This window comes from Pocillopora verrucosa, chromosome 4 (genome assembly GCF_036669915.1).
Source record: "Pocillopora verrucosa isolate sample1 chromosome 4, ASM3666991v2, whole genome shotgun sequence".
Taxonomy (NCBI): domain Eukaryota; kingdom Metazoa; phylum Cnidaria; class Anthozoa; order Scleractinia; family Pocilloporidae; genus Pocillopora; species Pocillopora verrucosa.
The window spans coordinates 12853198-12880138 of record NC_089315.1 but is presented as its reverse complement, the minus strand read 5'-3'; the positions used below and the strand labels follow the sequence as shown (position 1 = coordinate 12880138).

At 37.6% G+C, this 26941-nt stretch overlaps 2 protein-coding genes across 2 annotated transcripts; both read left to right on the top strand.

The window, feature by feature from the left end:
- The first annotated feature begins 68 nt into the window (after positions 1-68).
- On the top strand, positions 69-15192 carry LOC131795983 (nonsense-mediated mRNA decay factor SMG7). Its single transcript, XM_059113626.2, has 25 exons — positions 69-120; positions 223-254; positions 1014-1065; positions 1659-1733; positions 1990-2050; positions 3175-3246; positions 3437-3515; positions 4311-4403; positions 4992-5063; positions 5273-5351; positions 5921-6004; positions 6268-6347; positions 6552-6601; positions 6723-6860; positions 8310-8340; positions 8986-9148; positions 9481-9551; positions 10077-10137; positions 11037-11138; positions 11446-11527; positions 11612-11698; positions 11946-11980; positions 12702-12841; positions 13165-13481; positions 14024-15192. Exons 1-25 carry the CDS (start codon positions 83-85, stop codon positions 14120-14122), a joined length of 2193 nt encoding a protein of 730 aa, XP_058969609.2. The 5' UTR covers positions 69-82; the 3' UTR covers positions 14123-15192.
- Positions 15193-15687: 495 nt separating this feature from the next.
- LOC131795989 (actin-related protein 5) lies at positions 15688-26169 on the top strand. The gene is made up of 20 exons (XM_066165302.1): positions 15688-15735; positions 15848-15958; positions 16611-16699; positions 16804-16923; positions 17606-17717; positions 17973-18068; positions 18212-18351; positions 18816-18932; positions 19394-19504; positions 19590-19667; positions 20080-20115; positions 20465-20560; positions 20731-20952; positions 21347-21464; positions 22556-22650; positions 23192-23286; positions 23490-23567; positions 23853-23970; positions 24769-24880; positions 25642-26169. The coding sequence occupies exons 1-20, from the start codon at positions 15720-15722 to the stop codon at positions 25806-25808; spliced, it is 2127 nt and encodes a 708-aa protein (XP_066021399.1). The 5' UTR covers positions 15688-15719; the 3' UTR covers positions 25809-26169.
- Positions 26170-26941: the final 772 nt, after the last annotated feature.

Sequence of the window (26941 nt, the reverse complement as noted above, 5' to 3'; positions counted from 1 at the left end):
ACTCCTGGGAAAGGGGACAGGTGTGAAATTTTGAACGAGACCGCGGTGAAGTTACTCTGTCCAGCGGAATGATGATCTGAACATGGCGCCGATCCTTGGGTCGGTTGCCCAAGTTTTACGGTAAAAATTTTCAATTCTTCATTTTGAATTTTGTAAAATAATACTTATGAACATTATGCTTAATTATCCATTGTTTCATTCTACCCCTTTTATTTTCAACAGGCAAGCGGAAACATTGAAAGCCGCTTTGAAAAGTAAGTTTTGTATATGCGGAAAACAGTTGCAATTTTTTTTTTCATTTGTTTTTCTTTTTTGTTTACAATTAGAGCTGAAAAGCTTTTATTTTCAAGAGGCTGCGTTACGGCTTTTAAAATATGAGAAATCTATTTCCTGGAGGAAATGTTCAAGTGTTGCCTCGTTCCTTTTATTTGTTTGTGAGTTAGAGTATCTTAAGGCTCCAAACAAACTCGATATCTTTTGGTTTTATATTAATTAGTCCTACTGAGGTGTCTATGAGTTTCTTTCTCGACTCAAAGAGGATGATGATACCGATCGAAAACAAGGAGGAAAGGAAACAATGATTCGATGTGTTAACCAGCTCTTATTAAAAAACAAAGTGATAATTTTTCATCTTCTAGTCAAGAAAACAATAGTTTAGTATGTAGTTGGGTTATGCACTTAGCTTGAATATGTCTGTCAGCTGTTTGAGTTCTCAAGGAATTCTTTAATTTCTTCTTTGCCACCTCCTTCATGTGAGGAATTATTTCATGGGGTGTGGACTTTTGCAGAAGTATTTCCTCTTTAGGCTGGGTTGTATCCTGGTGTACTCGTATTCTTTGTGGATAATGCCCTGTATTTCCCCCTACTAGAGGTTTCCAGTGTTGAGTGCATAGGTAAATGTCATTTAGTACAAGATACTATAACAGTTTTCATCATGCATTAATTAATTATTACATATATGAAAGACAGCCAACTTATATGACTTACTCAGTAAGGACATTAATTTTCTTTAGGCAGTGTTGAAGATTTTGCTGTTGGCAGTGAAGGATGGCAGTCTAGGCAGAGGTAGATTTAAAAACAATTTTTGACCTAAGTTACCATGAATATTTTGTTACTGGACCTGGCAATGTAATGTTCTGCTTAAACAAATATTTACTCAACCATCATGGCTTTTTTTTGGATGGAAATATTTTGAATTCACAAATCTACTTGTGAGTAGGTCAGTTTTCATTACTTACTGTATATATTGGTGGTGTAATTAATATACACATATTAATGTGTGGAATAAACCAACTGCTCCCAAAGGTAAAATGTCAAAAATGAAGTATCAAGGACTGATGCTCAATTCATTGAATGATTGACCAACTGACTAGAGACACTCTTCCCTTTCTTCAGAAATATTTTAAGATTGATTTTTTTTCTTGTTTTTTGAATTTTTTTTTTAAATCTCTGTGGCCCTGAAAAATTCCAGTGGTCCCAAAAGTTCTTCATATCACACATTGGGTACAACTTAGGGAGACCAGACATTTGGAATTCATTTTTATCTTATAAATGCAGAAATTTTGCCAATCATAAAAGTATTTTTAAAAAGAGTGAAAGAAAATTCCTAATTACCATGAACATTTCATTAGATGGTCTGTTTTTTTTTTTTTTGCCAGACTACAAGATTTGTACAAAAGTATCCTGCTAACAGACTTAGAGTCTGCCCTTGACAAGAAGGTGGAACAAGATTTGTAAGTTATTTGTTAAATTAGTTTACCTGATATTACTCTCATGTTGTCAAAATGCCAGCATTAATAGCAAATTCAAAAGAATTAAAAAATGAATCATTTTTATAACTAATTGCTTATCTATGAGAGCCAATCAACAACTAAGACTGTCTGACAGTTTTGTGTCTCTCTGGAGTTGTTACTGATTGTGTCAAGCTATGTTGATTTTGTGCACTAATGATTTAAACTAAAATAACTTATATTTTCCTTGAAATTTTAGGTGGAACAGTGCTTTTAAAAGCCAGATTGACTTTTTAAGACATCAAACGAAGGAAAGGAAGGTACTGGTAACTATAGTATTTAACTTTCTAACTCTAGGAAGTGATTGCTTAACATATTGATGGTATTTCATATCAGTTAGTCCTTTACAGTTGGCTCTTGTTATTGCAGACAGCCTTGGGGGAAGATTTAGTGTCTGTAATAGTGAGAATCTGTAATAGCAGGGTACAAGAGAAAAAAAATTTTGTCTCTAAACACATGAAATCATGTGTTTAGAACATAAAGTATATAACATAAAGTATATAATGTGGCCCTCACAAACTGGAAAAAATCCGGCTCCAAGCAGGAAATTATTTTCTTTGCACCCAATTGAAGAATGGTTTCTTTATTTTCCTTTATCATACTGTTGTGTTATATTATGTGAGTCAGGATTTTGGATGAAGTGTCCTCCTTAATGAGAGAAGACAACAAGTGAAATGTTGTGTTGGGGGGCATGAAAGTACCCCCATTTCCAAAATAGTGAGAGCCCCCAATAACAGGAGTTATTTAAGTCATTTCTTTATACATTTACATTTCATTGAAGGGCTGGCTCTTGTCCTCAGTGGTGGGTGTCCATAATAGCAAGGTGTTCACAGGGCAAGAGTCGACTGTAACAGGAGAATTTCAAACTCAGAACACTAAAAATGTTGCAAATATTTCTAGAACACTGCTACATCAAGATTTAAAAAAAATTTGATGGCTTTCATGTCCTTTAATCTACAATATGAATTTTCCTAACACTTAAGACATCCCCTCAGTCAGGGTTGTCGAAGAGATTTTGAGTAACTGGACTGAAATATAAAGTAGGCAGCACAATTACATGCTTAAATTATGCTGAAAATTGAGCCACAAAACATTGGAATGGCCAGTGCATTTTTCAGAGTAGATGGTGAAATGCTCCAGATTGGCAGCTAATTTTGACAACCCGCCACAGTGCTCACAGCTAGTGCTCACAGTGTTCACAGCTATTAATGGGCGTAGAATGCTTATCAGTTAAATGATGTTCCCTTGACACAACATCAAACTCTCTCACGTTATTTCATGCGAAATGTTTAGCAATAAGAAGGGAGAACTCATAATAAGATCATAGCAGATAAAATTGCTTGATCCATTTGATTTTAATTCATAATTTCATGTTGAATTCTAGGGCTCCAAAAAATTGGAGGTCCAGGCTGTTTTGACCTTATTTCTTGAAGCTGCTAGTGGCTTTTATATTCAGGTGGGGAAATAAGCCATTTGAGTCTCTTGGCAAATAACTTCTGATGCAGCAAAAAAATTTTCTTTGTGTTTGTTCTATTTTTCTCTCTTTCAAATTTGAATTTATCGACTTTGTATAAAAGGGAAATTTTTAGGATTTTTTTGGATGTTACAGTTCTACCTGATGAAATGTTCTGTGTTTTTCTCAACAGCTGTTGCAGGAGTTGTGCCTGACATACAGGCTAGACATTCCTGGTCATGTCAGGTCATCACAGCTGGGTATTCTTGAAGGTAGGTATAAAAAGTCTGCTTCTGAGACTGAATTGAATAACTGCTACTGCAGCTTATTTTGAACCCCTTAACATGAAATGGCTTCTTCGTGGACGGGTTGTCAGTTCATTTCAGACCACTCCAGGCATTTCATGAGGCAGCCAGTTACATGTCTATGATGTTTTGCCAGTAAATTACTTTATCCTCTTGAGTGCAGAGGAGGCACAGTGGCCTCATGGTTAGTGCACTTGACTCCGGATCGGGTTCGAGCCCTGGCCGGGGTCATTGTGTTGTGTTCTTAGGCAAGACACTTTACTCTCACAGTGTTTCTCTTCACCCAGGTGTACAAATGGGTACCAGCAAATGTGCTGGGGGTAACCCTGCGATGGATTAGCATCCCATCCAGGGGAGAGTAGCAATACTCCTAGCTGCTGCTTCATGCTAAGAAAACAGGAGTTAAGCACCGGCCCTGTGGGCCACTTGGGCCCGTATAAAGGCTTACTTGAGTGCAGAGAGGCACCTAAAGGCCTGACTTGTATCTCTTTTCTCCTTGCAATATTACCCTTGAATGAAACATAAAGGTCATAATGATGAAGGAAATGATCACTAACAAAAGAAGCTCTTGATTGTTAGACAAATTCTTGTTGTCATTATCATAGGAGATGTAGAGAGATTAGTGTGGAGAAAATGAATACTAATTATAGAGTGCGAAGAATTAGTATCCTGTTTGAGATTCCATGATCCAAGCCAGGGTCCAAATGTGGACCCAGCCTCCATATCCATTGTCATAATATTTCTTTAATACTTTCATTCCAGAAATCAATGGCAACAGTAGTCCAGTGAAGAAGCCTCACACTCAGTCTTGTTATTATATCTGCCAAGACTGTCTGGTCCACTTAGGAGATATTGGTAAGTATCCTGCCCAAAATTCTCCTTTGTGACTAATTATAAACAATTTTGCCTAGAACTTGATCACCTGCCGAAATGAAATGTACTCAGGCCACTAACCAGATGTTGTTTTCATAATTGCAAATATTTTCCTAATGTTTAGCAGATGAGATACAAGTCAAATGTTTCATAGGAAGCAAGGTTTAATTGTCATGGTATTTTTGGGGTTAATTTCCTGTAATGTGCAATATTTGTTTCTAAATTTTAACTCATTACTACTACTGATGCAAGACTATGGAAACTGGGCTCTACTAATAGTAGGCAGTGTTAATGAAGATTTTAAATTAAGAATGTGATGGATTTTCAAGTTTTTCGCAGCACTTAACATTGGTTGTACCTATTCAAAAGATTTAAATAATATTTTTGTCGCAGAGCAACAACTTTTCCAACAAAAATCAATACTGGGCAGAGAGTAATCAAAAACTGTGATACTGAGACACCTTGTGCTTACTTGATATCTAAATGGCCCTCCCCAGCTCTCTTGAGTTTATTTTGAGATGCCATTTTTTTCCTTTAATTTAACATTTTATTTCTCTCTCTCTTGTGCAGCACGTTATTGTGATGACCCTGAGCAGGCTGAAGTGTTTTATCATCATGCTCTTGTATTAGTGCCATCAAATGGTAACGAAAACCTATTTTCTCTTATGAATTGCTTCAAATTGAATAAAGACTACTTTGAAAAGTCTTGGAAATAAGTAGATGGAAGCTACAGTATGTACTTAACCAACAGTGAAAACTTCCCATTACTTGCAACAGACACCACACACTACCAACAACTGTGTTTCACATTGTTTAATGAAACTGCACCTGACTTGTTATTTATTCATCAGGTCAACCATACAACCAGCTGGCCATTCTAGCAAGTGGTAAAGGAGATGAGCTGGGTACTGTGTATTACTACTGTAGGAGGTAAATTGATATAACGATAACAGGATAATTTGGTATTATCAACTGAGTTCATAATATAAATTGGCCACAGTAGAGAGTTTCAAAACTGACGTCTCGAATGTTAACCCTTTGTTTTTTGCTCTGATGAAGGGCTAACACCTGAAACATCAGTTTTTAAACGCTTTACAGTGGCCAGTTTGTTTATACTCTCCCACCGACACAGCACCACAGTTTCTTTTGAAACTTACCCCCTTTATTGATATAAAGATAAGTTTTCTGTGGAATCAATATTTAATGTACATCAGTGATGGTGAACCTTTGGAGTCTGTCATATAATTGATTTTTTGTCTCATTACAATGATGATCATACAGTACACATTAGTTATACTCCTCTGATAGAACCATAGAATCAATGAACAATATGTAACAACTCATATTTTAAATGAACATAAAGTAGTTTAAGTTCCAAAATCGCTCAAGGCAGGAGGCTGAACAGAGAGTAAGGGACATGAATGACTGAGCAGAATAGCCACATTGCCTCCTGTCATTTTTTAATTTATCCTGTACTAGCTATGTTTAATATTTTTCAGCATTGCTGTTAAGAATCCATTCCCAGCTGCATCAACAAATCTTCACAAAACATTGAGCAAAGTGGTTGCCAGGCACAATACAAGGTAAGGGAAGTGGTAATGTCTCATGATAGAGTTAAAATGTATTGATTTTATTTACTAGGTATATAATATTATTAGTAATTGATATCTTTGTTTAATTCAAATTTGGTCTATGATAAATAAAAGTAAATCAAATTAATTAAAATTCAGTTCATTGAATAGCATTTGACATCAAATGTGAGCTTTAAAATGTTGAATTTAAACTTAACATGTTCACAGCTCAGGTTATTATCTACAGTAAATTTGTATTTTGTATTTTTTTTCAGAGATGGCATTGCAGACATATCCAAGGCAGAGTTAAGCCATATTTTCCTACAATTTCATGGCCTCATGTATCTTGCTCAAGGTAGCGCATTCTGTTTCTTGTTTTTGCTGAAAAGTAATGTTGTTCCCATGTTGTGCCCTATGGAATGCAGGGCAAGAATGTTTGACATTTAGGTAATGTTAGTGTCAAGTTGTATTCATGGGTAGTTATAATGGTTATAAGTTAATTAAAAGCAATGATAAAAATATGCCCATCACATTTTTTTCATGATTTTGTTCATCACAGATTTTGATCAAGCAAGAATTCTGAAAGATCGTGTTGTTGCTGCACTTAAAGTGAGAAAATTAACTCAAATGCCTTTAGAAACTATAAATTATTTATTTATTTTCTTCCTTAAGTCTTAAACAGTCTCTTAGTATCCTTCAGATTTACCTATTAATTTATTCTTATTTCCAGGGGATCTTGAAGGAGAACAAATTTACCTCTGAGTTCCTAACCAAATTGGTAGCAATCACTTTATTTCTTTTGTGGCACATCAGGACAGGAGGGGGAGATGATCTGGAGGAGTTTGATTGTATTGGCAAGGATGAAGAGGTTTATAGAATGATTTTACTTGACATGCCTTATACTCAAAATAGTCTATTTTGGCTGGTTTGTTAAAGAAAAAATTACAATCATTTTCCAAAAGAAGATAGTAAATGATAATTACAGAATAATAATAATAATAATAATAAGTCTTTATTCCATCATAAGATAAAACTACATATCTTATGTTACGATGAATTGAAAAAACTACAGAAATCTACATACATATTATGAATTAAAAAGTATATCATTACAATAAATGGAGCTTAAATATCAACCTATTTACAAATGTGTTCATAAAGCGCTGTGTATTAATTTTCGGGCGCGCGCAGCCTTTTTTCCTGAGATTGTGTAGATATGTCTTTTGGACAGGAATGATATCTTTCAGGGGGTGGCAATCCGTTGATTTTAGTTTCTTCAAAATAATTCTGTCTTGTTTGTTTAAAAGGTTCTTGATAAAAACTGGAAATGAGATAAAACCGCGTTCATGACATCGGTCTAAAAATTTTTGTACAACCGTAAGATCGGACTCAGATGCCCCATAGACTGAAAGTGCATAGCTAAAATTAGCCAAAACAATCGATATAAAAAGATGATCAATCTCTGCCTGAGAGTAATGTTCCTTTCTCAATGTTCGTAGGACGTGTAAACACTTGTTTGCTTTGACAAGCTTAGTTCTTACATGCTCATCAAATTTTCCATCACTCTGTAAAGTTACTCCTAATAAAACGAAGCTATTACATTGGGGAATATTATTAATTGGAGAGTAGAGTACATTATGATTTTTCTTTCTAACAACCAGCTCTTTACATTTGCAAGGGTTGCAGACCATTCTATTGTCTTTACACCATGTTAAGAACTGTCCTACTAAGTCGGCAGACGGGTCACTATTCCTAGTGATAGGCGAAAGAATAGTGGAATCATCGGCATATTTAAAAAGCACAGGGCAACCATTAAAAAAAATCTCCAAATCGTTCAAAAATATATTAAAAAGATACGGTCCGCTTACACTACCTTGTGTGGTTCCTCTATTGACAAGTTTCCACTGTCCTAAAAAATTATAACTAACAACACGCTGTTGTCTTGCATAGAGGAAACTATGATACCAATTGATAATGTACGGATTTAGAGGTAGCTGTTTCAGTTTGGCAGACAAAATAGCATGGTTCACAAAATCGAAAGCCTTACTGAAGTCCATGGTAAAAATTCGCACTGCGCTATAGTACAAAAAGGATACAGGTATATATCTTATTTTCATTATTGGACAGTCAAAACAAAAACAGATCACACTTCTGTTCATGTGAGCACTGCTATGAATAAATTTTTCTGTTTCTCTAATTATGTACATGCACTGTTGATACATAAATGTGAAATGGTAACTTTGTGAAATATGATAGTGATGGGCTGAAAATGGATTGTATGAGTTGATTCATATTTGCCTGTTCATTTTCTCTATAGGAGTGTTGGCAAATGACTCTGGAGTTTACAGGTATTTATCAACAGATGCTCAATGTAATCAAGTTATCCTGGTATAAAAGATAAAATTTCCACATCAAATTTTTCTGTTTTACATGTATACTTTGTGAATTTTTTGGTGCCATGATGTTGCAAATAGAAGAAAATATCCAACCTAATGGTTGTGTAACAAGTTGGCTAGTTACAGTGCAGAAGATGGAATGACAGTTTATGACAAAGTGCGGATTGTGCAGCAGTGTAACATGTCACTGTGACTGTTGTGCCCAGTTTGACCTCTGGACCTGGGCCACATGAGGGAGGAAATTAATTTTGGTTCATATCCATGTTCCAAAGGTTTTTCTTCTCGTTCACTAGTGTTCCTCCTAGTGCAAGAGGTAATCAGTGAAGTGAGAACCACTGCACTAATATGTAGCCCTTAAATTTCTTTTTTTTTTTTTTTTTTTTTTTTTTTGCCTGAAAATTTTTGTTGTTAATCTCACAATAACACTGATTCCTCCTTATACATGTATAAGGAGGAATCAGTAAAATATAGCAAAATGAACAGAAAATGTGATATTACTTTCTTTAAATTTGTGGAAAGTGTGGTTTTTGTACGTGACTGAGGTGTGCAGCTAAATGAAAGGTGTGGCTGACCAATTTTGAATGTTCTTTCTTTCAGTGGAGCTATTTGATAGCCTTGTTCTTCATGTCTGTGACAATGACCCATCCAAGGAACAGTCTGGGGCAGGGTGTGATGTTCTACCAGCTTTGAACCTGTTATGTCAGTGGATGGTGGGCTCATCTCCTAACACCTGGAATGGACAGCTGCTGAAGAAGACTAAGTAAGGAAGTTTTTTCGTGGCAGGAACATTAGGCTTGTTTACCGTGTACATTTTGTGAGAATCGTTTTTGGTAGTGGCGTCAAGACTATCCTATTGCTTAACTGATCCACCATTAAACAGTATACCTATGATTTTAACATTGCATCTGTATTATTTTTAAATCTAATTTTGGAAAATTTTCGTCTCTTCGGTAGTTGTATTTGAGCACTTTAAGTGACATCACTTATGTTCAGCTTGATTTGTGCTCTTTTATTTAAAAAAAAAAACACTTCATTTGAACTAGAATGTTTATATGATTTACCACAGTTATTTTTGCATGTTTGATTACGTAGGGTGTGGGAGGACTTTGCAGCGTTGTTAAACTTATTACAAGTGACACACCCTCATCTTCCAGAGAAAATTGGTGAGTTTTCATCCGTTTAACCAGTACATTTCTTGTTTTATAATGGAAACCCAATCCTTGCTGTAAATGATCGCTGCACGTCAAAGCGCTTTTTGATGAAGTTTCCAAAGTAATCAGAACAAAGGGAAACGCGAGAAGAAGCCCATGAGAATTCAAAGTTAACGCACCTCAGAAACGGCCTCAAGTGCGATAAACAGGAACAGTCCTGTCACGATTGGCTTGAGCTTTCCATCTGATTGGTTGAGAAGGTTTTACTAGACCAATTACAGAATGTAGTGGAGCAAAAGTTACGCTGCTCCAGATTTCTTTCGATCCTCGATAGTGTGAATGTCTTTAGAATTTATAAAGAACATAGTTTCCGGTTGCGCATGTAAGGGAACTCATCTGACTGAAATTATATTAGTGTGAAAGTTTATGAGACGTAAGGTAACATTTTAGGTTATCAATAACAAATCCCTTCTGAAATTAGCAGTCTGATGATGCGAAGTTTCCTTTTATGCACAGTAGTTGATGTTTTGTTGACAGATCTTCCTCTTCACGAAGACTGGGAACTGCAGAGCTTCCTGCCTCTTAGGGTCAGTCAGAGGTACGTGTGGGACATTTCCTAGTCAGACATGTGTTACTGATCAAATGTGAGTTCAGAATGGCTGTATACAAGCCAACTAGGCCAGTCTCCTTCTCAGCAGGCCAGGAAGTTGAGAATTCATTGTTCAATACGAAAACCTGATTCACTATACTCTTTTTGTCCTTTTTTTTTTCCTTTTTTTTTATTTTTTTTTTTTTTACTGCTGTCAAGACCTACTCCTACTGCTTTGCTTTATGAATCTATTACTGTGAAGCTGTTTCCTTTCGTTAACCTTTTTAACCCCCCCAAGAGTGAATAGCACTTATTTTTTCTTACAATGTCATCCCAGAATCACTCTCACACATGAAGGTCATGAGAAAAAAAGGAAATGATCACCAACTGAAGAAGCTCTTAATTGTTGAATGAATTCTCCTTGTCAGTACCTGAGCAAATTTTTAGAGAACAGTGTGGAGAATATGCATGCTGATGTTAGGGTGTGAAGGGTTAGGAAGAACGTCTCCACTGAGTTACTTCATAACTTTTGAGGTGGTGTTTAACGGTGGTGTATAAAGTGTTTTATAACATAGCTAGTAAATTTGTCTAATCAAATTCAATTGCACGAGCGTGCTTCATATTCCTATTGTGCACGCTCATGACGTCAGCAAACAAATCCCTCAAGAAAAAAATTTTCCTACGCCTCGAGCAACTCTTACGCATCTTTCGTGCTCTCCAAACTTCCCGCGTGCTTCATATCTCAATGAAAGCACGCTGACATATGAACCAATTGTTAATTAGTTCTCAAAGCTTACGTCCGACTTACGTTTCAGAAGATCTCGAGAGTTCCTCGTAGAGCTTGTCTTTGTAAATTCTAACGACAGACAGACTGATACGGTTCGTTTTGTTCTTTCTTTCGCCTGTAGGAAACTAACTTACAGTATGAAGAGGACAAGACCTGAAGATGAGTCTGTACATAGAGTTGGTAGGCTGGTCAGGTTTGGAAATCGACTGGTGAATAACGCCAGGTGAATAATGTCATTGAGTGTGTTTCGATTACGTGTTGTAACTGCAAAGCCATAGTAATCAAAATGGACATATGGAACTCAAAGAAAAAAATTAAAAGCTCAAGAAGACGCGAATAACCAGGTCATGATTAGTTGACTGGTTAGGATGAAAGGGAGAATTTATATATCAATCATTAGGAGGAGTGATAGAAACCAATGCAATATTATTTTCGACAGTCGCTGCAGATGTCTTTAACAGTGTTAAAGTACACTCTCAGTTTCTCAGCAGCTGAATATCTTTCTTTTTTTGTTTTTTTGTCACTTGTAGTGTCTTGTCCAAAGTAGAGGATCTCACAACTGGCTTGTCTCACTTCTCACTGAAGATAAACACTTCATCGCCCATCGAAGAGGTATTCAGTTCATTCACCTTCAGTATAATTATGGTTTTAATTGTGCTGAACGGTTCAATACAGAGTTTGTGTGTTTCATTGCAGGAAGAAAAGTTTCCAAAGTCACCCCAAGACATTGATTTGGAGTCTGCTGGACAAAAGCTTTTGGCTTCTTTGCCCAACCTGAACAAAGTATGGGACTTGATCAAGCGTAGAGAAGTATTTTGTCGCCTTGAGACCATTATTTGATCATGCGCAGTCATATACAACTTTATTTTGGATAATAAAAATTTCACTTTCTTTTTCACTGATTTTCTCATAGAAACGAGTTTTTCAATGTTGAAAAATAAATCACTTTAAACATTAGATTTCTTTTAGCTGTGACAACCCCATTGTAGCGGTAACTTCTGATCGGTAGTTTCAATAACTTTATTTTCAGACGACCCCAGCAGGAACACCATTTGCTGAAACGAGGTAGGAATGTCTTAAAGCATTCGAAACGTAATATCTAATCTCTTTATTATTTACGATATTTCCATATTTGTCGAAGAGAGAAGACCAAACTGACAGTAAGAGACTGACCGACACCCCCTCTCTCTCTTCCACCCCCCCCCCCCCTTCCTTCCTCCTCCACCTTCCATGCAAAGTCATTTTGGTCTAATGCTAAGGATAATCCTTAAAGAAATTGTCCTGTCTCGCGAATTATGCTAATACAAACACCCCGACAGGTTTATTTACTTTATACCCGAACATTCACGCAACACGAGAGGTACACGTGATACTATTTGCGAGGGACTAGATATTTTGGGGAGTGATTACATTGGAATGAGGCTTGACTAGGAATTCAGTTCTTAAACTTGATCGTCGCTTTATGTTAATGTATGTCGTGATAAGTGAGGGTCAGAGTCAAGGGGTATCTATATCACGATGTAGTATTCAGATTGATCGCCCATGTCATACCAACGAAGAGGACTCTCAATGACCTTAGTGCGGGAGTCAAGTAAACCTGGAAATTACTTGCCATATAGTTCTAAATTGTGTTGAACAGAGTGGTTTAGAGAAACAGTATTGTTGTGCATTAATCAACGGACCGTTGCTTTCTGTCAAAACGGTTTAGCGTCAGGTGATATTTACTACTGCAGTTATAAATGAATTATTGACTCGAATTTTATTTTCCTCCTGTTTCATTCCACAGCTCCTTGTTCAAGGGACCGTTGGATGTTGTTCAGACTTCAGCGGGAATTGTCCCACCCTCCCCATCCACAGTAGCGCAATACTCACTGTTCCAGTCGGGATGGAACGTACCCCTGACTTCTGCGGCTCTGTCTCAACCAGGTATAACCTTTTCTTCCTGTAAAATTGAAAGATTTTTAAGGTAACAGATGGTGTGAATCGACTAACTTAACAACCCGATGGTGTTATATTGATGAAACACCAACTCCTCTTTACAAGAAAATATGTGCCATAGCCAAAAGCAAGGATTACTAATCAGATTTTTGAAGAGAAATGGATGAATAAATAGAATGGGTTGGTAGTTTCCCTCAGTTTGGAAATCCTCATATTTCGTTGGTTTCCCCACTTTCCATAACTTGAGAGTAAATTACGAAAGGAATTAAGAAAATCTATTCAATTATTAATGGACTTTTTGTCACCTGCAGATCACCCTTCCCCAAGACCTGTTTCCAAGCCTACACATCACCGTGTATCCCCGACTGACCACTTGCCTTCGGCCACCGGAAGCAGTTCCGTATTTCCACCCACTCTACCTTCTCCCCCGGTTCCTGAAAACCGCAGACCAACCAGTTTTGGAACCAGTTTCCCCCCCGCCGCGATACATGGAAATTTTAACTCTCCTTCCCAGTCTCCTTTTGGTGGATTTGGTTACGGTGGTGGATGGAGTTCTGGGGTCTGGGCGCCAAATTCATCGAGTGCCAGTGGCAGTGGTGGAACAAGTCCTGGAGCACATGGATTGCATGTAAAGTTGTTTGTTTTGTTGTCTTTTTTTGTCCCGACGTAAAGTGTGTAATTTGTACGTGTGAGATCAATTGGAGTGTGGATTCGAAAAGTTTGATTGGAACTCATAATGGTTGTTGTTGAGGTGAACAAAATTAAATGTTTCTCTCTCCCCGACCACACATAATGATATGGTTATGCTACCATCATACTCGATTATATTGAGGCCCATTGGTTAATCACGAAGTGGTCTTGTATCTTGTTGTTTCCATGTGGCTGTTTGTCTGTGGCTCACCTCCATTGCGGGGCTATGTTAAGAGCCAACAAGTGTACCTATTTATGGCTGAGACACAAGAACTTATGTGCACTGAGCGATGTTTGTCTACAAAAACCCTCTAGCTTAATGCCCTTAACCTTATACCTAAACTTGAGCGGCGAGTAAAGCTTACGAAGGAGAAGAAAAATTCTCGGCACTTCAGTTGTTGTGGATTATCCAGCCATCAAAAGAAGTGTGCTGACATGTAGTCCTGACAAATAGTGACATGCTAACCTTTTGCATTGTAGTCCATTTGGGGTTCCGACTTCACTCCTCCCTCGGAGGGCATGTCTCCTCTGCAGCAACTGCTACAGGAGCAGAAGAAACACCAACAGAAGGACACCTGATGATCCAGTTTAAAATCCTAAGTGAGGTTCAACATGACCAATTCTAAGTGGTTTCCATGAAGACAGAGGGTGTAGTTACACGGGAACACGAGCACACCCAGCTCAATTATTACTGCACTTGGAGCTTTAATACCAGTTCATTAGCAGTCACCGGGAATGCTATGCAATACACCAACATTGAGTGCTGAATTCCTGAGCTGCTTTAGATTTCCCCGTCAGTGGGTTTTTCTGCAGTATTTGAATCAAGAGCGTAGAAATATGACGAGCCGAAAAGAAAATTTCTTGAAAACTCGGTAGGGCAGAATCTTGATTTCTCCGTCGTCTCTATCAAAAGAACGTAGTATTGAGTAAAGAATAAGGTTCTACATTTAGATATCAACACTTGGACAGTTTTAATTGTAAGCTTCCATACACATAGTCACAGAATCTGTGGCTTGTAATTGAAAGTATTTTGTTGTCAACCCTAGATTCTTGTTTAAATTATATCGAGTAAAGAATAATCACGTTACTGCACATTTTGATGTGGAAAACATATATCCATGACTTAAGTTCGCCTCTAAATTTTACATGTTTCAGGTAAAAATCCAAACTTAATCTTTGAACTGATTAATCTGTGATTCCATAGATGTAAGAGGGCTCTGACCTCTGAGGTCGCCGAGTATGCAATTCAAAAATAAGTTTTAAGCTTAATGTTGGCGATTGCTAACAAGCGCTAGAGGGACCTAAGCTTGTTGGAATTTTTTCATATTTGCCGTGTTGAAGTGTTAAAGCATTTATTTTTCTTCATTGAACTGAGTTTACTCAGGTAGGCAGTACGTTCACAGTCAGCGATATTCAATGTATGTCAGGTTTCCAATTTTCTCTCCATCACTAACATATCGAAAACTAAAAGAAGGCAGTCATTAATTTGCTTATTAATTAATAGCTTTGGCGGTTTTTGGTCTGATTAGAAAGTGTTGGTAGAATTGCAATCATTTTGCAGGGGTGTCGCATTTTCTTTTAGGAGCTCTAACCGTTGTGATTTCGTAATGTTGAGACGCTTTGTGACAATAAAAACTTTGGTCCACTAATTCCTTTACTTTGGTTCATCTTTGATCCACTGCCATTTGATATTATTAAACTCTCCCTTAACATTTCACATCGAGTGTATGAGCGAAAAGACGTCTAATCAAGATACACCTCGAAAGTTTCTCCGCTATGCACGCAAACACCTTTTTCCTTTAATTTTGTAATTAAATAAATTAAACAACCAGGTGCAAATGCCTGTTTAACCCAAAAGCAGAGCGTTTGGGGGAGACCTTGCGATTTATGCCGCATTACAGCAGTATTCAAGAAGGAAAACTGAACTGAATTTTTACATGGTAAACAAAGCTTGTGCAGATATGTTACTTGTCTGGGTTTTCGCTGGACTTTGAATTAAACGCTTGGTGATTTTTCCAGAGTCATCTGACACGGGCTCTGGCGTGGAATTATTCAAATGCGGCAAAGTAAACCTAGGTGACTTGTTTTCGCCTGGCTGAAACAGTTCGTGCGTCATATACCATATAGCTTGCTTGGGATGCATTCCGCTGTACGGTTGTACAAAGCCGTCTAAAAAATGGCGGAAGAAAGTGGTAAGTAAGAACATCTTAATTTTCTCATTTTATCACAAATATGGAGTCAGGGTTTTACACAACTCAAAATATTATGATGTTGAAAACGTTTAAGAATTTTTCCTTTATATAGATATGGATGCACGGATATTCAGGTTTCAAGACTGTGAGACGTCTCCAGATTCGTTCTATGACTATCCAGCAAATATTCGAGACAATTCAATTCCACTAATTATTGACAATGGTGAGTTCTTACTTGTGAGCCCACGATAAAGCTAATGATTATGCTGAGGCAAAGTACACAGGTATTATTATGACACTGTAAATTTAATTTATGCTATGAACCAAGTGCATTTTTTTTAAACCTTCGAGGGAAGAAGGGTTATATCATATAAACTAGCAACACTCTTCATCCTATCAGTCACATAAATTTTGTTAGCACACCCTCCAACCAAATTCAATAAGATATGGGGCTATAAGTTTTCCTAGTTAACCCTTTAATTCCCAAGATCTGATTGTTAATTCTCCCCTCTAGCTGCTACACATTTCTTGTGAATTAGTTTTGAGAACTTGTTGCTTGATTAAGATAGCGGCTTCTACCTGATAAGTTTGAATATTCTCATTACCTGTTTGCTGAATAATGTATGGATATTGTAGGGAGAAGATTTATGTTAATCACTTCTGGGAGTTAAAGATTTAATGTCAACTCTTGAACATAGGAAATACTACATGTTTATCACAACCAGTGAATGGGTCCTGCCTACAGGAGTATTTTTATCCAAGAATGAACAAAGAGACTTAGTGTTAGGGTTTTAAGTAGATTTTTCACAAGAGTACCCTTGTTGGGACTCCCACTGTACATCTTTTCCAATTGAATATACAATTTATAATTTCAGGTGGACACTGCTGCCGAGCAGGGTGGGCTACTGACAACAAGCCAAGATTGAACTTCCGAAATCTGGTTGCAAAAGCCAGAGGAAGGAAAGTAAGTATGGCTGTTTTCTAATGCATGTCCACCCTGCTTTTACTCTAATGCTTTTCAAGGTTTCCCTTTTTTGAAATTTGGTGAAATTGACTGTAATTTTTCAGGATGGGGATGCATCAGGTGCTGGATACTCTGTGGGGAATGATATTGGAAACCTAGAGGTGGTCAGATGGGCCTTAAGGACTCAGTTTGATCGAGATGTTGTAACACACTATGAGTGCCAGGTAGATGGGTTTAACCCTTTAACTCCCATGAGTGACCAAGACAGAATTTCTCCTTACAAGATCAATACAATATCAACTAGATAAGTGATGAGAATAAAGAAAAATATCGATTTGGGGATAATTAGTTGATCCATACTAAATTCTCTGAACTAACATTATAAGAATTGTATGGTTGATTGGAAGGAGGATTACAAATTTGATCTGGGAGTTAAAGGGTTTAATTGGAGTGAAGGGTTTTATATGGAAACCAAATTAGTAAACTTTGAGTGTCAATGAAAAAGAGAGATGTTAACTTAAAACATCTTTCACAGTACATTTGTGTGTCACAGAGGAAATCAGGGTCTATCATCAGGAATCAAGCCTCTTTCTTCAGATGGGTTGTATTCAGTATCGTTGATCTCAGCAGTACACAGGTGGCTTGTCTCTTGTAATACATGGTTGTTTATGTGTGTGTAGCTAAACAACAAGGTCCCTATAGCTCAGCTGGTACAACATTGAGGGAAAATTCTCAAGCGTAGCCTGAGATTTTGAATTCTTACAGTTCACTCATAAGAGTCATTTATAGATGCACCACGATTACACCCTCTGAAAAGTCTTGCAATGTATACCTTATTTGAGTGTTTGCATGGTGCATTGTTACTGGCATAGTAATGGTAAAACTGTGCATGATGTTTTAAAACAGGAGTATGTGTTTGATCACATCTTCAGTCACCTTGGAGTCAACACACCAGGAAGTGTCAATCATCCTATTGTTATGACAGAACCAGTTTGTAACCCAAACTACTGTCGACAGTGTAAGTATTGTAAGATTATTGATGTCATATACAACAAACATAATTCAAAGCAGTCATTTGGGCTTGTGATTCAACACTATTGATCCTTAGGTGTGGAGAATTGTTTTGGTGATGAACCTCACAAGGACTTTGAAAAGGCTTTTCATCCAATATCTCACATTCAGGCTATGTGCAAATATGTTTGCTATCCATTTTAGTTCCATATGTTACATCTTTTATTCATTTAATTATTTGTCCTTGATCTTTGTCTTTCAGCCATGTCTGAGTTGTTGTTTGAGTGTTACAATGTCCCAAGTGTAGCTTATGGAATTGACAGCCTGTTCAGCCTTTATTACAACTCTCCAAACTCAGGTGAATGTAGTTTACTGTTAGAGAATATGTCAGGGACGTAACCTTCATCATTTTGTGATCAATGAATGTTTCTGTGAACCAATTATATTAATTAACCTCTTTCAAGAGGTGAATCTATTGAATGTTAAATTCATTACTTGCAGACAAAACCACTGCACTTGTGGTGTCATCTGGATGTCAAGTCAGTCATGTTTTGCCTGTTGTGAATGGGAGACTGGATGCCAGTAACTGTAAGAGGTTAGTATGTTTTCCCCTCAAGCACAAAATGGGATTGCTTGTACCTTAATGAATAATGAGACTAACTAAATTGTGCAATTGCATTAGCTGTATTTATTTCTATAATGAACAATAGTTAATAAGTTGAAGTGATTCTGTGGTTCATGGGGAATCCCATATGCTATAAAGTCATGACATATGCTATAAAGTCATATCAAACAGACAAGTGATGAGAATAAGGAAAAAATATCAATAAGTGGATTATTAGTTGATCCAATATCAAATTCTCCAAACTGACATCATGAAAATTGTATGGTAGACAGTAAGGAGAATTACTACTGAGATCTTGGGAATAAAAAGGTAAAGTAGACTTTAAGGTACCTACATCTATGATGTGAATTGGAGAGTCAAATTTAAACTAGACCCAGTTAAGCTGTTCATACAGCTCTCCTTTGTTTTGAAGATGGCTCTTGGCTAGTAACAACTGTTTTCAAGGGACAGATAACAACTTCTTTGTTTGTTCAATTTTAGGAACTAGTCCATAGTCATGGTTTCATAGCAACAGATTACTCCAAGGAACTGGAAGAATGGTCTTCATCTGATTATTATGATGATAATGTGCATAAAATTCAGTTGCCCTATGCTCAGGTTGGTTCTACTCAGAAGAAATACACTGCAGTTCAATCACTGATGATTTTGAAAAAAAATTTCAGTAAAATACAAAAGGTCGTTTTGTAGTTGCATGGAAACCTCTTTGTAGCAGAGTTTGAGGTCAGTGATGTAATTTACAGACCAAGTTTTTCTGCTTACGTTAGATTCGCTTATGTTAGAAATCTGAGCAGAAAAGATGAGGTCCCCAAAATTACTACATGGACTATATTTCTTATCTCTGGGTTTAAGTAGAGGGAAAGATTTCAATTCAAACAAGATTTTGAATTTACATGTAGGAGGCTATACTTTGAAATATGGCCCTCTACATTATTACAACTTACATGAGAAACTGTAAACAACTGTATGTAACAAGAAATCCAAGATGTTGCCAGGTAGTTTGAGTAAAAGGTGGTTCTTAAAGCTGTTAATTTTTAGGCTTCACTTTTTTATGGTAACAGGTTCCAACTCCGCAAGCAAGTGGACCCAAGAATGAAGAAAAGGAAAAGCTCAGAAGACAAAAGCAAGGAAGGAGGTTACAAGAAATCAATGCAAGAAGAAGAGAAGAAAAAGTAAACATTTGTTGATATTGTGTTAAAGTATTATTTGTTGATTAAAAAAATTTCTTCAGTTGAAAATTATCCCTGTTTATATCAGCTTGCAGAAGAACAAGAAAGGCTGCAAGATCTGATGAATATTCAGGAACTGGAATCTCAAGACAGTGACGAGTACCAAGTAAGACAGGCCTTTAGCCTGACAAAACATGGTCTATACATTTCATAAAGTTGAATTTTAGTGAATTGCTTAATTACGTAAAAGCCAGTGGAAAACTGTTCAGCATGTGTTTTGATGAAGGTAGTAGAATTGTATTTCAATTCTTTGGAATATGAATGCACTACCCTTGGCAAATAATTCTACTATTCTACTGTGTGTACCAAATGAGTTACTTTACCTCATGCACTGCTACTTTAATACATATGCACTTGAGTGACATAGCATTTAGCATTTTTATGGTCAAAGTGAAGATTGTGACATAAATTTTATTGTTTTAGTACTACTTTGATTTCAGTATAGATATATTGTTTTTAGCATCCTCATTGTCAAAGTCAAGGATCCTAAAACAAATTTGTTTGTTTTTCATTCACAGAGATCATTAACAGCAGCAGGCTTTCAGAGTTCTGAGGTGAACTACATGTATCTGCCTTTTGCTTCAAGTCCGTCAATGTCTATCTGTTTTGTTTTATTTTTTCATTTCTCATTAGCCACTTTACTTCCTGCTTAGTAGTTGGCTTCATCAGCCCATTCAGGTTTTTGTTTTGTCTGTCTGGAATTGTCTGTCTGTCTGTCTGTCTGTTTATCATCAGCCCAGACTGATCTTAGGGAGGAGCTGGTTTTCTATTTTGGTCTTTTCATTAGATCTTTTTCTTGAAGTTTTCTCAAGTAGTTCTTGTGACTATTTGATACGCTTGTTTGCTTGATTTTATTGCTAATTTGGGAAACTCTGTTGTTGAAACTCAATCATTCTTTGTTAGGCATTACAAGCTGCTATCAAAAATCTGACGACTTCTATAAAAAAGCGAAAGGACAAGGTTGTCGCCATGCAGACAGCTTTGGAATTAGATTCCGAGGTGAGCTTTTGGAGGAATACTAAGGAATAATGAGATGCCATGTCATGCCCCTATAACACAACTTTGTATCCAATTGAAGGGTCTTAGTTGAGGGTAACTGTAATGTCCAGGAACAATGGAATTAATTATTTTTGAGAGTATAAAATGTTCGTATTTCCTGACAATGGTAGGTCAAGGAGAAAGACGAAATTATCGACGTTGTATCTGAAGCGCCTGCTGCCGAGAACAAAAAGAGACTGCGAACTCCCAAAGGAGCAGCAATGGCTGAGGAGAGAAGTGGGAAGAGATTAAAGGAAGAGAAGAAACAAGAAATGCAACAAAAGAGTCAAGAGGACGTGCAACGAGAGGAAACGTTTAAAACATGGCTGACGGGTTTGCACAGAAGGAGAAAGGTGTGTTTCAGGGAGAAGGTCTTTTTCATTGGTACATGAATCATTTGCGTTGCTTGTTACAGGTCCAAATTCGCTTGTAAAAAGGGACCGGGGCTCCATGTCCAGGGGGCCCAAATCCGCTAGGACACTGGTTTGGTGTAGTTCTGTTCGTTGAACCTTACTTCCGACCTATACTGCTAATATGATGAAAGACTAACACTTGTTATGCAGCCAAAACAGAACAGAATATGAATGTACAAGGCTCTTTTTTTCAAGGCATGAAAGCCAGCTCTTAGAGGTCTTACTAATGTTGTAAGTGCTTCCCTGACAGGCCTTCAGTTGTTTATGAGTGGACAATTTAAGTGATGATGCCCAAAACTGCACGTGGGTCTCTGACTGTACGTTATTTTGATAGGAAATACTAGACGCTCGTCAACAGCGAGTACAAAGGAGAGAGGAACTGGCAAGCAGAAGAAGTCAGGCGTCCCTGGAAAGAATGAGGATTTTATCACAATTGGCTTACGATCCGAATGGTATGTACGTGTAGTGAACTGTGTGAAAGCTGTTTATTGTTTTTTATCTTAAATTTAACAATTTTTCTGTCAGCATTAGCTTATATTTGTAAGGTCTAGTGTCAAGGGCTGTCTTAGACAAAAACAAAAAACGAAAAAAAGTAGCCCTGTGCTTCTTTATGCAGGGCTTTCACTAAGTTTCGAAGATGACTAAGTTGCATTGAAGTATGAGATCTTCAGCAACAGGAGCTGGTGAGAGGTGTGCAAGGGGTCGAGCAAAGATAATGACCCCCCTCCTCTTCTCCCCCGCGGTAAACCTCTCCCCGACTCGTCCCAAGTCTCTCGGCGAGAGGTGAAAGGCGGGTCCTGCAGCGCTAATACTGAGGGCTTACTCACAGGCAAAGATGACGAGAATAAACGAAATGATCACTAGCCAAAGAAGCCCTTGATTGTTTGACACATACTCCTCATCAGGACCTTAGGAAATTTATAGAGAACAGTACGGAGAATATACTTACTGATGTTAGGGTGTGAAGGGTCAGCAGTATGATATATGGTCAAGTGTAACGAGACAGCAATCGACATCTCCAGCGGTAACATCAATTGACCTCAGTGGTAACAGATGTTGTACACGCAGGTTATGGCCCCTACTGACAGCTTTGGTTAAGTATCAGAGTGCGGAAGTTAATTAGATGGAGGAAAAAAGTCTCGGAATCAACATTCCGATTGTTAAACCTTCAAGTCCCACTAGTGACCAAGACAGAATTTCTCCTTACACTATCAGTACGATATCAAGCAGACAAGTAATGAGAATAAAGAAAAATATCAATCAGGGAATCATTGGTTGATCCAATTCCAAATTCTCCAAACTAACATCCGATTAATTTCATGGCAGACAGTTAGAAGAATTAGTAATAAGATCTTAAGAGTTAAAGGGTTAAGTGCTGCCTGGTCGTCCTCGACAAGTTCAAAACTTTGAATTCTTTTGAGACAAGCCCTGCGTCTGTTGAATGACAGGTGATAAATCACAAACTGCGACACTTGTTTGCTGTATACCTGGGACAGATTGGGAAGGTTTATCTTTGAACTAAAAAAAATGTTTTTTATCATAGTTCGTGACGATGGTACGACAAGAAGTTCACACAAGAAACCAAAAGAAGACACTTTCGGCCAAAACGACGATGACTGGATGGTGTACAGGTCAATTGTGAGTAAATAATGTAACTAGTAATCTGTAAGATTCAGCCATTCCGTCGTCTTCTTTTTTGTCGTTGTGTTTCCCCACTTGTCTGTTCCATTTCATCGAGCTCAGCCAATATTAACCCTTCAACCCCTAAGAGTGATTGGCATCTAATTTCTCCTTACAGTATCGCTGCTGAATCAAACATTAAGGTCTTGAGAATAGAGGAAATGATCACCAACTAGAGAAGCTTTTGATAGGTGAACAAATTCTCCGTCTCCAAATTCACCTTTGAAAAATGTTTGGAGAACAGCTTGGAGAATAGAGATACCCACGTTAGGGTGCAAATTGACCTCAAAGTCACGTTTGGTCAACCAAAACCAAAGTAATCACGACTGCCAATCAAAACAACAGGAAATGTCTGAAGAAGCCAGTGGGAACTAAAACTGAAAATAAGCTCACTGCCTGAAGCGCAGAAAACGTGAGTGAGCTAGTCGTGATTGGTAGAAAGTTAGGCGCGAATTTTCTAAATTGCTTTAATTTGTAAATTTTCTTTTCCTTTCCACAGAATAAAGATGCGGGTGACTCCGATAGCGAAAAAGAACAGGAGGAACTGAACGAGCTAGAAAATTTACTTAAGAAACACGATCCCGACTTTTCAAAGTAAGTACTGTTCTTTTATAGCAAATACTTCACATATGACGAGCCTTTAATGTTAAGGTAGAAATGGCGATTTTGACGGCGCATATGTATAACAAAACCACACCCGTAAGTGCAAATTCTGGAAGCCCCCAACGTCTATGAATTCTCTACGGGCTATTTCATTCCGCTCGCATTAACAACGACAAAATTGTCTTGCTTTGTAGACGTTTTGGAGGGAAACCAGAGACTGCTGTTGATTGGGCAGAGTATTATCAGCTACACCTTGGTGTAGAGAGGATAAGGTAATTTAGAAGGCCATGGCCTTACTGCAGGGTAGCCACCGGGAATCTTTCTTTGTTTGTGTTCGTCTGTTGGTCCTTATTTTTTATTTTATTTTATTTTTTTTTTTTGAGATTTCCTCATTTCTGTTTGCTGTGATTGGTCATCTAGGTCACCATGGTTACGTTGCCACGTTAGACGTTGAGAAATAGCGGCAACGTTATGTTAGGTCCAAGGTCAAGGACCAGAAACAGCAATGTGAGAATGATATTCATATCTTTCTTTTTGGTGTTTTTTTTTCTTTTTAGAGTCCCCGAGATAGTATATCAACCATCTTTGCTGGGCATTGAACAAGCTGGCATTTCTGAAACTATAGACTTCATACTTAATCACTACTCGACAGACTTACAGACAGCTTTAGTGCAGGTAGGATATGGAAGGATATGCTTTTGTGATTGACTAGTACGTACTTTGTTCCCTAATGTTTAATAGTGCTGTAGATCAACTGTTTTGTTGTGTAGACATGTGCTCCCGGTAAATAGCTCTCAGGTTATGCCACGCCCGGATCGATGTGAGAAGCACAGCTAGGTCTCTCAACGTGCTCCGCCATGCTATCTTCCCACTGCCTGGTTACGAGCTTAGGGGTAGGGGGTAGGGAGGAGGCAAGCGAAGGGTAGGGGAGGGGAGAGAGGTAGGATCGACTCAAGTCTAAAATTTGGGTCCGTGTTTTTGTTTAAACTCAACACTTTCCATAAACAGTGAAGGCGCTATTCCAGGACGTAGAACTCTTGGTGCAATTTAGTGCGCAAAATAACCTACAGAAGAATTACATCCTACAAACTTCATATAAACATTCGTAAGAAGTAAGAATAAAACTTGTCTTGTCATTCCCCGATAGTGTACCATTAAAGAACGATTTTCTCATGATTATCATGCTCTGCGCTATTCGGTTTGCATTTTTTCAGACATATTCTCCTACAACTTTTAAATCATGTTCAATGGTAACTAATTAACACCAGTCAATCGAGTGGGTCGAGTGACCGGTATTTCATCAGTTAGAACAAAACTCTTTTTAGAATTATTAACTGTGCGGTCATTCTGGTTTGTAAGACGCCTTTATAATCTAAGAATTTAAGGCTCGGTCGTTGGCCGAGTGAATTTAACACAAGTGTTGTGGAAACTTACATCACATCTGTAGTTGCCTCGTTTATTTTTTCTCCTTAGAACGTGTTCGTGACTGGAGGAAACACCAAGTTTCCAAACTTTCAAGAACGTCTGGAGAGAGAGCTCCTAGCTATCCGACCATTCCAATCAACATTTAGAGTTTTTAAAGCAGGTAGACAAACCAGCTTGTTGCAGTAATAACCGTAATGAAAGCATTCTTCTGTGACTAGAAGGAGATAACAAATGTCTCAATTCTCCTTTCAAGGGTTTTACAAGAGTTTCGAAAATAATTCCGCATGCTCTGTATTTTTTCCTTTATTTCTGACTGGTCATTAAGATTACCTCGTCGTGGGTTTTTCGATAATGCGCCTCCGCTAGAGCAGTAGGAAAACAGTCTCAGTTGATCATTCTGCAGACAGGATAGAGTCTCCTGTTTCACATTTTTCTGAGAAACTACATCAAGACATTACACATGACTCAGCTGGCCAATAAATTCCCCTTGGCTCAGTTGGCAAAGAATTAGAGTAATTTTCAACTGATTGTCGAAAGTAACAGAGGGTTGGGTTGGTTTTACTTCAGTACCCACTGTTATTGGTCTCGAAAATTCGCTCCATCTCTTAACCAATCAAATGCAAAACTAAAACCAGTCCTTTCCTAATGACTCGCGTTTTATCGCGCTTCAGGCAATTTACTTGTGCGTAACAATTCTCATTGGTTCCTCATGATATATATATTTTTTGCTTTTCGAACGGCCTTTGTAATTACTTTATATTTGGCTTAACGATTTAACGATACCAAATCAAAAGGTGTTCTTAACTGCAAAATATAAGTCTGGCTGTAAATGGATCCTTCACCCGTGGAGGACTGGGATTTCTCTTTGCTCCACACCCCCGACAGATTTTTGACACCTTCCTTTACCTAATCCATTTGTAGCCAATCCTGTACTTGACGCCTGGAACGGAGCTCGTAAGTGGGCGAGGTCACTAAACAGTCTACAAACAGTGAGCGTTACAAGACAGGAATACGAGGAGAAAGGCGGTGACTACCTCAGGGAACACTTCGCTTCAAACCGTTACGTACCCACCCCTACACAGTCGTGATTGAATTTCAACCCTAAGCAATTTACTGTTAGTACGGTAGAGAGTAACAGACTAAAATAGCACTAAATCATACCTTGATTTAAAATCCTAGAGAAAATCCTAGAAAATCTAAAGGTTGCCTTTACATATCTATTGACAACAAAAAATATAAACTGTAATTTTCCATAACTAGTTTTCCCTAAGGAGAAATTAGTTAAGGAATACCTAGAAGTATTATCCAATCTGGAACGTACTAACTGCCCTGGATGATCTTGAAAGATATTGTCTGTTGTTGAGTGGACCGAAACTGTTGTAAATACATCATCGTAAATTGCTTAAACCTTTCGCTGTTTTGAGTGAATTATGACACGTTCATATTTGATCACTGCTTCAAAGTTCCTTTCGCCTCTTGTGCCCTTTCTCTATTCGTTTGTGCGCCAAAAAGTATCTTTAGGACTTTCACTTGTACAAGAGCTTTTTATGTGATGGCCATTCTCAACCCAGTTACACTCCACATTTCCTAAGGTGCTGACAAAGAGAATTTTTGAAATAATCAAGAGTTGTTTTAATTGGTGATCGCTAGTGATAAAACTCAATCGCTAGTGCTGAGAAAATATCAATCGCTAGTGACAAAACTCAATTGTTAGTGCTTAATTATGAATTGCTAGTGGTAAAACTCAATTGTTAGTGCCGAAATATCAATCGCTCGCGATAAAACTCAATTGTTAGCGCTAAAATATCAATCGCTAGTGATAAAACTCAATCGTTAGTTTTAAAACAACAATCGCTAGTGATAAAACTCGATCGTTTGTGCTAAAATATCAATCGCTGGTGATAAAACTGATCGTCAGTGCAAAAAATATCGATCGCTAGTGATAAAACTCGATCGCTAGTGATAAAACTCGATCGTTAGTGCTAAAATATCAATCGTTAGTGCTAAAAATATCAATCGCTAGTGATAAAACTGATCGTTAGTGCTAAAAACATCAATCCCTAGCAATAAAACTTGATCGCTAGTGCTAAAAATATCAATCGCTGTGATAAAACTCGATCGTTAGTGCTAAAAATATCAATCGTTGTGACAAGACTCAATCGTTAGTCCTAGTATCGACTTGTTCTCGATTTTAACTTGAACCAGTCTCCCGCTTGTTAAG